Source organism: Rattus norvegicus, chromosome 11 (genome assembly GCF_036323735.1).
Source record: "Rattus norvegicus strain BN/NHsdMcwi chromosome 11, GRCr8, whole genome shotgun sequence".
In the NCBI taxonomy this organism is placed as follows: Eukaryota; Metazoa; Chordata; class Mammalia; order Rodentia; family Muridae; genus Rattus; species Rattus norvegicus.
Genome location: NC_086029.1, coordinates 97521889 through 97538896, shown reverse-complemented (window position 1 = coordinate 97538896; position 17008 = coordinate 97521889). Strand labels below are relative to the sequence as shown.

Here is a 17008-nt window from a genome sequence, read left to right as displayed (position 1 = left end):
CAAGGGTACCTACATTCAGAAAAGAAACCTTACTAAAGCTCAAATCACACATTGCACCTCACACAATAATAGTAGGAGATTTCAACACCCCACTGTCATCAATGGATAGATCCTGGAAACAGAAATTAAACAGAGACATAGAGAAACTAACAGAACTTTTTTTTTTTTTGGTTCTTTTTTTCGGAGCTGGGGACCGAACCCAGGGCCTTGCACTTCCTAGGTAAGTGCTCTACCACTGAGCTAAATCCCCAGCTCTGAAACTAACAGAACTTATAAATCAAATGAATTTCACAAATATTTATAGAACATTTCTTCCTAAAACAAAAGAATATACCTTCTTCTCACCACCTCATGGTACTTTCTCCAAAATTGACCATATAATCAGTCACAAAACAGTCCTCAACAGATAGAGGAAGATAGAAATAACCCCACGCATCCTATCAGATCACCTCAGACTAAGGCTGGTCTTCAATAGCAACAATAATGACAGAAGCCCACCTATACATGGAGGTTGAACAACACTCTACTCAACGATAACTTGGTCCAGGAAGAAAGAAAGAAAGAAATTAAAGATTTTTTAGAATTTAATGAAAATGAAGGCACAACATACCCAAACTTATGGAACACAATGAAAGCTGTGCTAAGAGGAAAATTCATAGTTCTGAGTGTCTCCAAAAAAGAAACAGGAGAGAGCATACATTAGCAGCTTGACAGCACACCTAAAAGCTCTAGAACAAAAAGAAGCAAATACACCCAGGAGGAGAAGAAGGCAGGAAATAATCAAACTCAGAGCTGAAATCAGTCAAGTAGAAACAAAAAGGACTATACAAAGAATCAACAAAACCAGGAGCTGGTTCTTTGAGAAAATCAACAAGATAGATAAACCCTTAGCCAGACTAACCAGTGGGCACAGAGAGTGTGTCCAAATTAACAAAATCAGAAATGAAAAGGGAACATAACAACAGAGTCTGAGGAAATTTAAAAATTCATCATATCCTACTACAAAAGCCTATATTCAACAAAACTTGAAAATCTGGCGGAAATGAACAATTTTCTAGACAAATACCAGGTACCAAAGTTAAATCAGGAACAGATAAACCATCTGAACCCCCCATAACTCCTAAAGAAGTAAGCAGTTATTAAAAGTCTCCCAAACAGGGGTTGGGGATTTAGCTCAGTGGTAGAGCGCTTGCCTAGGAAGCGCAAGGCCCTGGGTTCGGTCCCCAGCTCCGAAAAAAAGAAAAAGAAAAAAAAAAGAAAAAGAAAAAAAAAAGTCTCCCAAACAAAATAAAATCAGAACCAGACGGGTTTAGTGCAGAATTCTATCAGACCTTCACAGAAGACCTCACACCAATACAATTCAAACTATTCCACAAAATTGAAACAGATGGAGCACTACCGAATTCCTTCTATGAAGCCACAATTACTCTTATACCTAAACCACACAAAGACCCAACAAAGAAAGAGAACTTCAGACCAATTTCCCTTATGAATATTGACACAAAAATACTCAATAAAATTCTCACAAACCGAATCTAAAAACACATCAAAATGATCATCCATCATGATCAGTTAGCCTTCCTCCGAGGAATGCAGGGATGGTTCAATATACGGAGATCCATCAACATAATCCACTATTTAAACAAACTCAAAGAAACAAAACCACATGATCATTTCATTAGATGCTGAGAAAGCATTTGACAAAATTTAACACCCCTTCATGATAAAAGTCCTGGAAAGATCAGGAATTCAAAGCCCATACCTGAACATAGTAAAAGCCATATACAGCAAACCAGTAACTAACATTAAACTAAATGAAGAGAAACTTGAAGCAATCCCACTAAAATCAGGAACTAGACAAGGCTGCCCACTCTCTCCCTATTTATTCAATATAGTCCTTGAAGTTCTAGCCAGAGAAATCAGACAACGAAAGGATATCAAAGGAATACAAATTGGAAAGGAAGAAGTCAAAATATCACTATTTGCCGATGATAGTATGCTTAAGTGACCCCAAAAGTTCCACCAGAGAACTACTAAGCCTGATAAATAATATCAGCAAAGTGGCTGGGTATAAAATTAACTCAAACAAATCAGTAGCCTTCCTCTACTTTTTTTCTCAAAGGAAAAACAGGCTGAGAAAGAAATTAGGGAAACAACACCCTTCACAATAGTCCCAAATAATATAAAATACTTTGGTATCACTCTAACCAATCAAGTGAAAGATCTGTACAACAAGACCTTCAAGTCTCTGAAGAAAGAAATTGAAGATCTCAGAAGATGGAAAGATCTCCCATGCTTATGGATTGGTAGGATTACTATAGTAAAAATGGCCATTTTGCCAAAAGCAATCTACAGATTCAATGCAATCCCCATCAAAATCCCTACCCAATTCTTTATAGAGATAGAAAGAGCAATTTACAAATTAATTTGGAATAACAAAAAACCAGGAGAGCAAAAACTATACTCATCAATAAAAGAACTTCGGGGGGTTGGGGATTTAGCTCAGTGGTAGAGCGCTTGCCTAGGAAGCGCAAGGCCCTGGGTTCGGTCCCCTGCTCCGAAAAATAGAACCAAAAAAAAAAAAAAAAAAAAAAAAAAGAACTTCGGAAGGACTCACCATCCCTGAACTCAAGCAGTATTACAGAGCAATAGTGATAAAACTGCAGGGTATTGGTACAGAGACAGGCAGATAGATCAGTGGAACAGAACTGAAGACCCAGAAATGAACCCACACACCTATGGTCACTTGATCTTTGACAAAGGAGCTAAAACCATCCAAAGGAAAAAAGATAGTGTTTTCAACAAATGGTGCTGGTTCAACTGGAGGTCAACATGTAGAAGAATGCAGATCAATCCATTCTTATCACCCTGTACAAAGCTTAAGTCCAAGTGGATCAAGGACCTCCACATAAAACCAGATACACTCAAACTAATAGAAGAAAAGCTAGGGAAGCATCTGGAACACATGGGCACTGGGGAAATTTTCCTGAACAAAACACCAATGGCTTATGCTCTAAGATCAAGATTGGACAAATGGGACCTCATAAAACTGCAAAGCTTCTGTAAGGCAAAGGACACTGTCATTAAGAGAAAACGGCAACCAACAGATTGGAAAAAGATCTTTACCAATCCCACATCTGATTGAGGTCTAATATCCAAAATATACAAAAATCAAAACATCAGACTCCACAGAGTCAAATGACCCTATTAAAAATGGGGTACAGAGGTAAACAAAGAATTCCCAGCTGAGGAATATCAAATGGTTGAAAAGTACCTAAAGAAATGCTCAACATCCTTAGTCATATGGGAAATGCAAATCAAAACAACCCTGAGATTCCACCTCATACCAGTCAGAATGACTAAGATAAAATACTCAGGTGACAACAGATGCTGGCAAGGATGTGGAGAAAGAGGAACACTCCTCCATTGTTGGTGGGAAGCTCTGAAAATCAGTCTGATGATTCCTCAGAAAGTTGGACATTGCACTACCTGAGGACCCAGCTATACCTCTCTTGGGCATATACCCAAAAGCTGCCCCAATAAAAAAGACACGTGCTCCACTATGTTCATAGCAGCCTTATTTATAATAGCCAGAAGCTGGAAGGAACCCAGATGCCCTTCAACAGAGGAATGGATACAGAAAATGTGGTATATCTACACAATGGAGTACTACTCAGCTATCAAAAACAATGACTTTATGAAATTCGTGGGCAAATGGATGGAACTAGAAAATATCATCCTGAGTGAGGTCACCCAATCACAGAAAAATACACATGGTATGCACTCACTGATAGTGGATATTAGCCCAAAAGCTCAAATTACCCAAGATACAATCCACAGACCACATGAAGCTCAAGAAGAAGGATGACCAAAGTGCAGTTGCTCCTACTCCTTCTTAAAAGGGGGAAAATATTCATAGGAAGGGATATGGGGGCAAAGTTTGGAGCAAAGACTAAAGGAACAGCAATCAGAGCCTGCCCCACATGGGGGGCATATATATACAGCCACCAAAAGTAGATAAGATTTATGGAGCTATGAAGTGCATGCTGACAGGAGCTGAATATACCTGTCTCCTGAGAGGAACAGCCAGAGCATGTCAAATACAGAAGCGAATGCTAGCAGCAAACCTTTGAACTGAGAATGGGACCCCCATTGGAGGAATTAGGGAAAAGATTGGAAGAGCTGAAGGGGTTTGCAACCCCATAAGAAGAACAATGCCAACCAACCAGAGCTCCCAGGGACTAACCCACTACCCAAACTCTATACTTGGACTGACCCAGGCTCCAGCTGCATGTGGAGCAGAGGATGGTCTTGTTAGGCACCTATGGAAGGAGAAGTCCTTGGTCCTGCCAAGGCTGGACCCCCCAGTGTAGGGGAATGTCGGGGGTGGGAAGGGACCACCCCCAATATAATCCAAAATATCCAATAAAAGAAAAAATTCACAGTTTAGCCAGGCATGTGGCACACACTTTTCATCCCAAGCACTCAGGAGTCAGAGGCAAGCATAATCTACAAAGTAAGTTCCAAAACCACGAGGACCACAGAGAGAAACTCCATCATGAAAAAAACCACCCCCACACACAGAAATCACAGTTTAAAAAATTATTTTAAAATGGATCAGAAATTTAATCCAAAATGCTAAGCTATAGACTTTTACATAAATGCATTCAAAATGTCACTGACTATTAGAATGAAAAAATAAAAAATATGCAATATCATGTGCTGGCCAGGATTCGGAAGAACTGAAATTCTCCTATACTGCTGATACTGATATAAAATCATTCTGGAAAACATTTGCCATATAAACCTGCAATTCAACTCCTGTGTGCTAGTGTGGAGAAATGAACACCCATCTCCACCTGAAAAATCTATAAGTAAATTTAAAGAGAAGCTCTATTGGTCATCACCCAAAACCGAAAGAAGAGTCTGTCGGTTGCATGATCAATGATGCAGTAGGAGGAGAGACTATTCTGCAGGAATAAACTATTGATGCAAGAGCATCGCTCTGAGTGAAGTCCCCCTGTGGGGACAGAATACAAGCCATATGCTGTGAGCTGAATGTTAGGATCCCACCCCCAGAATGAATACTCAAAGCCTCAACCTACAACATGGTATTCGTAAGTATGGCATTGGCCGTGGTGCCTTCATGAATAGGATGAGAACCCTTCTACAAGAGCCATGACCAGAGGAGCCCAGCTGAGCTGAGAGACACCACACATCAGTCCAATCACTAAGTCACCCAGCTGAGCCAAAAAGACCCACCCACTGAACTAATTCCAGATGGGAATGCCCCCAGGCAAAAACACAAGCAATGAGTTCAGGATGTCTCTTCCCAAAATTACTGGTCCCATTGAAAGGTTTCTCAATGAGGAACTTTGATAAAATCCTAGACAAAGATTTTTAAACCAGGATTGTAGGTTATGTTCAAAGATTTCAAAAAGGATACAAACTTCTGAATGGATTCAAAGATGACTGGACAGTCTCCTAAATGAATTCCAAGAGAGTACACACAACTGAGGAGCTGGAAAGATGGTCCAGCAGTTAAGCACTTATTGTGCTTACAGAGGACCCAGGTTCTGTTCTCAGCACCCACATGGCAGCTCACAACAATCTGTAAGTCCAGTTTCAAGGGATCTGATGACCTCTTCTAACCTCCAAGGACACCAGGCATTCATGTGATGCACAGATATCCATGCAGGAAAAACACACAAACACAGAAAAAAAACTCTGTAAGAATTAATGACAACTAAGACAAGTCTATAGAGGCTACTGGAAGGAATATGGCAGACTGAAGAGGAGAATAAAAAAACACACCCAAGAAGATATAGGCAAAATAAACGGTAGTAGGATAGTTGCTGTGCAAAAGAGGAATTAGGAAACATGAAACACTACAAAATCACAGGAATTAAATCACATTTTTATAATAACTCTGAATATTAATAATCTCAATTCTTCAATCAAAACTGCTGGGTGGTGGTTCATGGGTAATGGTTCTTTATCTTTCTTGAATACCATGTGGAGTTTATATGAGTTGTAGGTAAATGAAACTTTAAAGTATGTTAGTTCAAGGGGGTATTGAAGGTCTCTAGCAGGCCCAAGCATGGCAAACATGTTGTTGACAGGTTTTACCAGTTACCCTTTTTCCTGTAGAGGAAATTTAATTTAGCAACTTGACTGTCTGGCAAGGTATCACATCCAAAGACCTTCTAGGTCAGTATGACCTGGTTGGACTGTAGACATGACCTTAGTACACACCCTTAATCCCTAACAATGAAGGTAAGGTTAGTTTGTAAAAGGAAGTAGCCATGTTTGAAAGTGATGTCTAATTGAGGGACAGACAACGTGATGAATCAGAGAAAGATTTGACAGAATGAGTCAGAGATCAGATATGCCCAACTCACACAAGAACAGCACAAGAAAGAGAGACTACTTTAGAGTAGTGAGAGAGAGAGAAAAAAAAAGTGGGTGGTGGAAAATCTGTGTGTGTGTGTGTGTGTGTGTGTGTGTGTGTGTGTTTCTGTGTGTGTATGTGTCTGTGTGTGTTTCTGTGTGTGTTTCTGTGTGTCTCTGTGTTTGTGTCTCTGTGTGTGTGTGTGTGTGTGTGTGTGTGTGTGTCTGTGTCTGTGTCTGTGTCTGTGTGTCTGTGTCTGTGTCTATGTCTATGTGTGGCAGTTTTACAGAGACAGGTTGCAGGGAAAACAAACTAGATACTGGTGAAGACAGAACAAGTCAGAGAATAATAAAGGAGCCAGAAGATTAGAACAGATTGTCAAACTTAGTACGAGGTCAAGCTCCTTTATCATTCTCTGACTGGATTAGATTGTATGGAGGCTGGAAGCTTTCATGCCTCGGCCAGGCATGGTGACAAATGCCTTTAATCTCAGAACTCAGGAAGAAGAAGCAGGTGAATCTCTATTTGAGGTTAACCTGGTCTACATGGCAAATTCCAGCCAGCCAGGGCTTCACAGTGAGACCCTGTCTTTAAAAAGAAAAAAATCGGAAGATCTACTGTCAGCCGAGGGCCTTGCTCCTTAGCTTTATGGCTGCCATCCTCATGGAGTTCTCTTGTGTTCAAGACATCTTCTTTAAGCGCACCTCATCCCATTCCTGAGGGTTTCACATTCACGACACAATCACCTCCTAAAGTCTCACTTCCCAATGCTACCTTATTGTGAGCTTAGGTTTTTATAAGAAACGTTGGAGGTAGGAGCTAGGAGTTCATTTCTTTTTTTTTTTCTGTTCCTTCCTTCCTTCCTTCCTTCCTTTCTTCCTTCCTTTCTTCCTTCTTTTTTTTTCTTCCTTTTGAGTCAGGGTCTCTGTGTAGCACTGGCTGGCCTGGAACTCACAATGTAGACCAGGCTGGCTTAATAAAGATCCACCTGCCTCTGCCTCCTAAGTGCTAGGATTAAAGGCATGCACCATCACACCCACAAGAACTCAATATCTAAGACAGCAAGCACAAGGCAAAGAAAGGAAAACTGGTTGGAGCCTTTAGATTTTCAAGCCCAGAATATCTCTGAAGTCTCCCCCAAACAAGGTCACCAATTGGGGACCAAGTATTTAAATGTCTGACACTGTGGGGGGCACAGTGAAACCTCACAGTTCCACTCACCAGCCCTGCCTGGCTTGTTACTATAGAAAAATGCATTAGGTCAAGTTCAAAAGGTCCCCATGGTTTTTCTACTCAACACTGTTTAAAAGTCCAAAGCCTCTTCTGAGACTCAAGACAACTTCTAATTGTTACCTCTTGTAGATAAAAAAGTAAATGACATACTTCCAACATATAACAGTATAAAGTATATGTTACATTCCATTGAGAAACTACTGGACCAAAGCAAGCCCGAAACCCAGCAGGGCAAAGATCAGATTCTCTGGGTCTGTGGGCAGTGTCAAAGTGCTTAGCTTCCCTTCCAGGGATTTTGTCTGTATTATACATTTTTCTCTTGGCCTGTGTGCAGCTCTTCTTGGTAGACACCCCATGGCTACAACATCTAGTAGTCTCCACTAAAACTAGCTTCACTTTCACAGCTTTATGCAACACTGTCTCTCAGGGCTCTCATACAACCCCTTCTCTCATGTATACCAGCATCGTGTGGACGGTATGTCAGATTTAGCTTCCTCAGCTATTTTTGGGATATGTATAGTTTTTTGAATTCCTATAATTACCTCAATTATTGTCTTTCTTGTTTTTAAAGATTTACTTATTTATTATACATAGGTACATTGTAGCTATCTTTAGACACACCAGAAGAGGGCATCAGATCTCATTATAGATGGTTGTGAGCCACCATGTGGTTGCTGGGATTTGAACTCGGTCGAACAGTCAGTGCTCTTAACCACTGAGCCATCTCTCCAGCCCATTCTTTCTTGTTTTTTAAGGACAAGGTCCTAGTATGTAAACCTGTCTGGGGAAATCCCGTGATTAAAATCATACAATGCTATCCTAGATAATTTTCTTTCTTTTTTTTTTTTTTTTTTTTTGGTTCTTTTTTTTTTTTTTTTTTTTTTTCGGAGCTGGGGACCGAACCCAGGGCCTTGCACTTCCTAGGCAAGCGCTCTACCACTGAGCTAAATCCCCAGCCCCTGATAATTTTCTTTCTTAATGGATTTTATGACTTAGCAAAAGTTTCTCATGTCCACCTTTTATGCTGTTGACTTGTTCTTCTGTGTCATCAGGTAAGTTTACTGTTTCAGCTGATAATTTTATGTTGGTTAATGGGATTTTAATTTCATGATACTATCCATCTATCCTGGTCTTTAAAAAATACATTTTTATAGAGCCATAGTATTAGGTGTCTTCTGAAATAGATTCTGTTAAATGAACTAATGTATTTCGAAGGGCTAATAAATCTAAAATCTGTCATAGGCTAAGTATGCACTTCACCACTGAGGGATACCCCAGTTCTTCTCTTTATTATTAAAGATTTACTTTTTTTTTTTCCAGAGCTGGGGACTGAACCCAGGGCCTTGTGCTTGCTAGGCAAGCGCTCTACCACTGAGCTAAATCCCCAACCCCCAAAGATTTACTTTTTTATCTTTGAGATTGCCTAGTTAATCTTTATTGATGTCTAGAAGACCAGACTTGATATCCCTAAGTTAGACCTCAGTGTTGGCCACACAAGAGTTTGCTTCCAGGGATGGCAGAAAAGTACCCGAGAGACTGTAGTAGCCACTCACTATCTCCTTATCTCTGCTTTTCTGGGCACCACCAACTTTGACATTCCAATTTCATTCCTCAGTTTAGTGGTGTTTGTGATCGTTTTTTTTCCCCTAAATTTTGTTCATCTTTTTCAGCCATTCTAACTGTGCTGTGTTTCAGTATGCCCATCTGTACCAAGCAGGCGTTGTGGGACAAAACTTTTCCTGGGGAGACATTACACACGTCTCCTCACTACAAAAAGGAGCTCACAACAGAGCAAAGTGTGGGTGCTGCCAAAGTGGAAGAGTGTCCTTCCAAGTGCATAGTTGTCTAAACCACTACCTGGCAATTGGTAGAGCTTTGCCTCCTCCGGGTAGCTGGTCTCAAGAGTCTTTGCAGCTCACCTGAGCTCCATTTCAGAGGGACTCTCAGCTTTTATTGCTTACTCTGGTGAGAGGGGCCTAGTGAATCTGGTCAGTTTCAAGGACTTCTTAAACTCCGTTGAGTTTTTTGATTGTTTTTTTTTGTTTTGTTTTTGTTTTTGTTTGTTTGTTTTTTGCTTTTTTTGTTTTTTGGTTTTTTTTTTTTTTTTTTTGAGACTCTTGGCTATCCTGGAACTCATTCTGTAGACCAGGCTGGCCTCCCATTCTTAAGAGATCTGCCCCACTCTGCCTCACAAGTGGTACATGTGAGGCACCACACTGACTTGCTCCTTTCAGTTTTTTACCTTATTGTTTAAGGAGTTACCCCTCCGGATAGAATGTTTCAATCCTTCAGGAAAGTGTTACACAGCACCTGAATCCAAGTCCCGGAATTTCACTGTCTTTCTCCAGCGTCCCCACCCACAGCTCTTTATATTTTCCCTTGGCTTTTTATTTCTTCACAACACTTAAGTGCAAATATTGTATTTTGCCTGTCTTTTCACTCTGGAAACATGGCTGGCTCCAATGCTATAGGTATTAAGCAAATTTTCTTGAAGAAACCTCTAATTAGGGGATTCAATGTCTTGTGTTTTGGTTTCTACTTATTTATGTCTCACACTGTTAGGTGTGCGTCACCAGTAAGAAGGTAGATATACGTAGTTAGTATAAGAAAAGTTATATTTTATTATGCTGAAGGTCATCATGCAAGGTTTACACTCTAAACTCCTTACATTCCTAAGCCTGTCTTCCCAAGGCTGTTCACCTGTGTGACCTATCTTAGCTTCAGGTCAGGTCTAATCTCTAACAGAAGTCTCTGATTTGAGGGTCAGGATTCTGAGGGAGATTCTCTAGCCACAGAACAGATCAAGGTGCATCTCTCCAGATACGTAGAGCAAAGCATTGCTTTTGGTCTCTGCTTATATTTTGTCCAGTAGGCATCATGGGATTCTAGGACTATGTCATCTCCATGTCACTGGGCTCTGGGTATCAGGAGCAGCCTTAGGTACTGTAGGGTTCCTGACTAATCTGTTTTTATATGTCCAAAAGGCATCTTTTTTATTTATTATTCTCATTACAGGGTGAAAATATTTTTCTGGGTCTGGGTCATCTTTTTGGTTTCTGTCCCACTCTGACGGTCTAAGTGCATAAGAGTGCAGAATGTGGGCCACGTATTCCTAGAGGCCTGTCTGTCTCAGGGGTCCCGTGGCTGGTGTGCAGTGAGTCCTCTGGTCTCAAGTCCCTGGTCCCGCGCGAGTTCGTTCTGGACCAGGTACAGTGGTGGGACTCTGTGGGGTCATTATGCCTAAGTTCCAATCTAGCTTTCTAGAGCTACCCAGCCCTTAGCTTTCTGAACGCACGTGACGTCCCTCCCCCGCAGCCGCAGTGCTCCTGGCTTACTTCGCTGCTTCCGCCGGCCCGCGAGACTCCGCCCTCTCTGAGGGGAGAAGCCAATCATCACGCACGCCCTTGACTCCGCCCTAGCGCCCCTCGACGCGAGTCCTTCCCTCCTCCCACTCGCTGCCCGCCCGCCCGTCAGGCAGGAAGGCAGGCAGTGGTTCTACCGGCGGTTAGTTCTCTCTTCTGTGTTGTCCTCCCTCCTCGTTCCCGATCGCCGCCAGCGGCTGCTACACGGGCGGCGGCGCGGTTCCTGTGGGAAGCGCAGCACAAGTCGAGCGGTAACCGCGAAGCGTCGAGCCCAACGCGGCGGAGGCTGTGCAGCCAACATGGCGGCGGCGGCGGCGGCGGGCCCGGAGATGGTCCGCGGGCAGGTGTTCGACGTGGGGCCGCGCTACACTAATCTCTCGTACATCGGAGAAGGCGCCTACGGCATGGTTTGGTAAGTGTCTGCGCTGGTTTGCAGGCCCGGCCTCACGCGGTCATCCTGTGCCCCCTGCCTATGGCTGATCTGGACGCAGCTGCGGCCTTTCCCGCGCCTTGGCCTCGCGGTCCGCGGCGCCCCCGGACCCGTGGCTTCTCCTTGGCCCGCACTCCTGGGGCCCTGGGGCGGGGTCCCGGGGGCCCTTTCGAGGTTTAAGTGTTGCTCTGCTGCTTCCTGAGCTGACCCTTCGTTTGCTGTTGGAAGGGCATCTCAGACCGAGGCCAGGACTCGAAGACTCCCGGGCTTGGTCTCGAGCGCGTACTTTCGAGGCTTCTCCCTTGGGTCGGGAACGGAAGTGCACCATGTCCCCTAGTTCATAGCGTTATAGCCGCCGCCTTTTGACATTAGATTAAAACTAGGAATTCCATTAGATGCATGTCCGTGGTGGTGGCGGCGGCAATGGTTTTGCAAGACGGAATAATGGGCTTGTGTGCTGAGCACCAAAATATTTTTATTCTCTCTGTGTACGTGAACAGCATTCACAAAATATCTTCAGTAGAGCTAATGATGCGTTCTACCTCAGGCTTTCTAAAAAACAATGACACAGCGTTGGTTGTGGATATACTGAAATCTTGAAGTTTCAAAATGGATTTAAATATCATACCGATTGTGTTTCAGGAAGGATAAACCAGCATCACTCTTAGAATTATTAAGATGTATTTGGAGTTAGGCCTAACTCCAAATTTGACTTTAAATTACCCCGTCGTTACCCTCAAAAGTACATGTGAATGTATCCATAGGTATTAGCCCTATTTACTGTGGTCGTTTCCCTAACGTTTTAGTGTTCACTATATATACACAACCACTTACAGTACTTTCTGCTTGTGGAATGAAGTGTATTGTTTTAATTAAAGCAAGTTCATTTATCGAAGGTTTCTGAGGTAGTTAATTTTACTTGGATAGCCATCTTGAAGAAAGAGAAGACACCCTTTTTCAGATAAGGTATTGAAAGGAAGTCTTTTTCCCAAGGGTGAAGAACTAGAATCATGCTTTCTATATATAGAAAGATCCTGGTTTAAATGCTTCAGCTCCTCAGCTATGATTGCACACGCCTTTCCTTGATTTATTAATAATTTCAGAACTTCAGCATATTTTCCTGATGAACAAGTCTATTTCAGAAATGCATTCAAATTTGAATGGTCATAATTTTAGAAATGCCAAGAAAGATGTGTTTTCACCAAGTGTGTTAACTAGGTAGAATAATTAACTTTCCTTTTTAAAGGACCGGAGAATAGTTATATTCTTATGAGCAAAATGTTTCATAGTATACAATTATGAAGGTAAAAGTGAACTGGACCTGCGAGTCAAAGGGGAAATTAAATTTAGGTCACGGTTACAAGAAAGTCTTTGTAAAGGAATGGGGAAAAATTACTTTCCACATCACATCTGTCTTGCATGTATTACTGCCCTTGCACTTGCTGGTAAGTATGCCAGTAACTCTTATTATTGACACTCAAATGATTACCCACCATAGTCTCATTTATTTAAAAAAAAAAAAAGAATAAAAAAGCTTACTTTAAATAGAGACAAAAAAATTTAGGACCACCTTAATAAGATGGATTGTTTAGATCCTGTTGCTATTGACCTTTGAAGTTTCCGCTTGCTGTGCAGAATTCTTTTTAAAATTCACATTTTAGGGGTGGAGAGATGACTCAGCAGTTAAGAGCACTGGCTGCTCTGGGTTCGATTCCAATGACAGCCTAGTCTGTAATTATAGTTCCAGAAGATGAGATGTTCTCTTAAGTCATGCATTTAAGCAAGACATTCATATGCATAAAATAAATAAAACTAATTAATTTTTTAAGACAAGGTTTCTCTGTGTAATCACCCTGGCTATCCTGGAACTCAATTTGTAGATGAGGCTGGCACCTACAAATTTTAATTTTAAGAAAAATACAAATATAATTGAAATTTAAATCCAAGCATCAGCCTCTTATCTCCAGATAATGTATCTTAGTATTTATTTAATATTCTTAATTGTGTGTCATTATCATCTGATTATTGCTGAGTTTATGGCAGCTTCTCAGCTTAAGTATCCACTTGAATAGTGATCTTTAAAAGCTGGAAAGACGGGGTTGGGGATTTAGCTCAGTGGCCCTGGGTTCGGTCCCCAGCTCCGAAAAAAAGAAAAAAAAAAAAAAGCTGGAAAGACGGCATAGTGGTTGAGTACCTGCTGCTTTTGCAGGACCTAAGCTCAGATCCCTGCATCTGTGTTACGTGACACTACCACCCACCACCTACTGCACCCCTCCTTCCAAGGGCATCTACACACATGTGGTCCAACGAAGACTCACTAGGGTACACACCCTGGAAACTGATTTAAGAATAACTCTTTAAAAAAATTACTTGGGGGTTGGGGATTTAGCTCAGTGGTAGAGCGCTTGCCTAGGAAGCACAAGGCCCTGGGTTCGGTCCCCAGCTCCGAAAAAAAGACCAAAAAAAAAAAAAAAATTACTTAAGGGATTTTCAGCCGTTCTTAGCAGGATTTCCGTAAAGCAGGTCGTGGAGAATTGTGCCTATTTGTTCAAGCTCCCTTCATAATCATTATGTAGAAGACAAAAAGATAAAATGTGGGTGTGGGAGGTGTAGCAGTTAAGAGCTACAACCAGAATTCAGTTCCTAACAGCTTGTAACTTCAAGTAGTCTTGATGTCTCTGACCTCTTATGGGTTCTTCTGTGTGCACACATATGTATGTATATGAATGCACATAATTAAAAATAAAATGTTTTTAGAAGAAGACTGGGTTTTGAGTTGGGCATTTAAGAGTGGGTGTGATTTTGATAGGCAGATAATAGGAACAAGTAACAGCTTGAGCTGATGAGTCTAACCTTAGAAAAGTATTTAGGTAAAACACCGTAGAGGACTCCGTAAGAAAAGGCGGTGGGAAAGAAAGCAGTGATGTTTTTGAGAGTTGTAGGCAAATTTAATTTTGGTGGTGATACAGCAATTAGGCCATTGTTGCCATCTCAAGGTACAGTAATTAAGTGTCATTGGAGAGGAGGACTCTTGAGCAGACAGAATCAGTCATAAGAGGTCTTGTGGAAAGTCATAAGAGATTTAATGAAGACAAGGTAGTTATAAGGTGGGGAGCCAAGAAAGATGGGTTTAGGTTTAAAGATTGCTGAGCTAAAATGAGAAGTGTAGGACTGGTGCCATAATCCAAGAGAGGGGGTCCTGAAGGCAAAGCAGGTTTACCATGGAGAAACAGAGATGGCTGTGTCAGTTTGTGAAGTGTAACAGGCTGGAGAGGTTGCTCAGCATTAATAGCATTTGTTCTTGCAGATGGCTTGGGTTCAAATGGTAGCTTGCAACTGCCCTTAACCCTGGTTCCAGGGGATCTGACCTCTTCTTCTGGCTCCACAGACACATGATATACAAACATAAGCAGACAAAACATACAGAAAAAAAGAAACCTTTCTATACCATGAGTAATAGTGAAAATCTTGAGTGGAGGAGTGCAAATTATTATTTGAGGCACTGGTTTCTTAAAATTGTAAACATGCATGTTCAGCATCTTTTCGGTATAAAAATTAGGAGATTTTCAGAAGGGTTCATGATCCCCAGTATAGGTAAGAACCACTGACAAAACAGGAGGAATAAAAGCATCACTGGCAAAGAAGAGAAACCTGAGAATTGCTGGACTGTATAGGAGAATGGCAAACCTGAGAATTGCTGGACTGTATAGGAGAATGGCAAACATCAGAAGAAACGGAAGTTGTGTGCTAGGTTGTCTGCTAAGATAACACTTTTAAAGACGGTCTTTTAAAAAAAAAAACCAATGTATTTCACTGTGTGTGTCTTGTTTGTCCTGTCTGTCTGTCAGTCTTTCCTTGAAGGCCACAAGCATTTGTGAGTCCTAATGCTGAGCTGGAGTTCTGTGCAAGAACAGCAAGCACCCTCAAATCCTGAGCTATTGCTCCAGCCCTGAGTGAATTTAACTTTGAAATACTGTGTTTATGTGACAGAGAGATTGGGAGAGTCTTAATTGAAGGTCAGACTAATGGAAGCAGTGAGAGGAGCTCTGAGAAGTAAAGGGGTGTAGAGTATCTGCCTGTAGGTATCAACGAAAGGCAAGTTATGGAGAGGCCAGGAACTGTGGTAAGAGGGACCAGGAAACCAAGACTTGATATTGTCACAGGAACCCAGGGACCTGGTAGTCATGGGGAGCAAAAGCATGCAGCTGAAGACAAGCTATTAATTACGTTGTTCACTCTCAAATATAAAGGTTGTTCTTGTTAGAATTCTATTATGCTCCTTTTTATGATAGTGCAGTATTCCATTCTGTTAAGACTTTGTGATTAAAGCATTCACTTCTATGTCACTTATCTTGAACTTTGTTTTGATGTATGTATGTTTAAGTGTGCATCATCTAACCCTAAAGCAGCTGCAAAACTGATGAGCCTTTCTTCTTCCCTGTGAGGCGGTTGAGAGCGTTTAGGTAGCTTGCTCTAGGACACAGCTAGATGTATGAGTCAGTGGGACATGACAGAGGTCAGGAGTATAACTGTGGAAAAGGGCTTGGGCCTGGTGGTATGTGAGAGAACCTATCCTGTCTGGTCCCTAAGTGACAGTCAGAAGATTTTAGAGTTGGGGTGGGAGCACTGCGAGTATAGCTCAATGTGGTGCTTGTTTGCTTAGCACTCTGTGGAACTCTTCTCCATTATTGAAAACAACCAGGGAGGGAGGGTGGAGGTGAGAAAATGACTTTTCTTGCATCTCCTTTTAGCCTTCCTTAAAATGCTTCATATAAAGTTGTTTGCTCAGAAAGAGCCTGTCAAGCAGAGTTCACTTGGTTCCTGCATGGTGGTTACTTTGTCTGAATAGGATATACTTGAGCAATAGCACACACTGCCAGTGCTGGACAGGAGGAATGCTGGGTAATGGAAGGCTGGCTTTATAAGGCCTTGTGGGTATTTAAGCTCATTATTAAAGTATGAGTAGTTTACCTTTAAAAATGCTTTCTAGGCAGAGAGAAATAATACATGCCAAGGCATGGGAGCATGAAAACAACATGATGGGATGACTAGAGTAAAGGACGCCTTTGGGAGTAGAGGGGCTGTGTGGTTGTGACAGCTGGGGTTGAACTTGGTACAGAAGACTAGGGAATCAAGGGATGGCCCACTTTTCTGCAGTTCTTTATAAAATTTGTAGGTTTGCCTGCTCTGTCTATTCTTGCTTTTATTTCTGTTTTGTGTTTGTTTTGAGAAAGGGTCTAGTAGCTCAAGCTGGCCATTTACTCGCTGTGTAACTCAGGATGATTTTGCACTCTTGGTCTCTGGCACAAATGCTGGGATAATAGGGTATGCTGCTAAACCCAGCTTAGAACTCAGAAACTCAGATGTAGTTGCTAAACTAACAACTCAGAGGTTGTATTTAGAGCCTAAAAAATGTGAGAAGACCCGCTCACATAAAAATCAGAAATGTGGTGTTTCTGAACAGTCTAGATTATATTTTTTTTATATTTATAGTCCCTAAGGTACTTTTGGTAGTTAACTGTAACTGTTCCCTTGTTTTATGAATTTACTTGGATTATTTTTAGCTCTCAGGTATTATGAAAGTTCTTGTGA

General features: G+C 41.6%; 1 protein-coding gene across 4 annotated transcripts in view; it reads left to right on the top strand.

The window, feature by feature from the left end:
• The first annotated feature begins 9703 nt into the window (after window positions 1-9703).
• Mapk1 (mitogen activated protein kinase 1) overlaps window positions 9704-17008 on the top strand; it is a 67169-nt gene continuing 59864 nt past the window's right edge. The window contains exons 1-2 of one of the 4 annotated variants that reach the window (XM_063270242.1): window positions 9704-10831; window positions 10940-11398. In XM_063270242.1, the coding sequence (XP_063126312.1) occupies window positions 11286-11398 (113 nt within the window). In that variant the 5' untranslated portion in view covers window positions 9704-10831; window positions 10940-11285. Of the gene's footprint in view, window positions 10832-10939; window positions 11399-17008 lie in introns of those variants that run through there. The other 3 variants (XM_006248658.5, XM_006248659.5, NM_053842.2) reach the window with 3 other exon arrangements.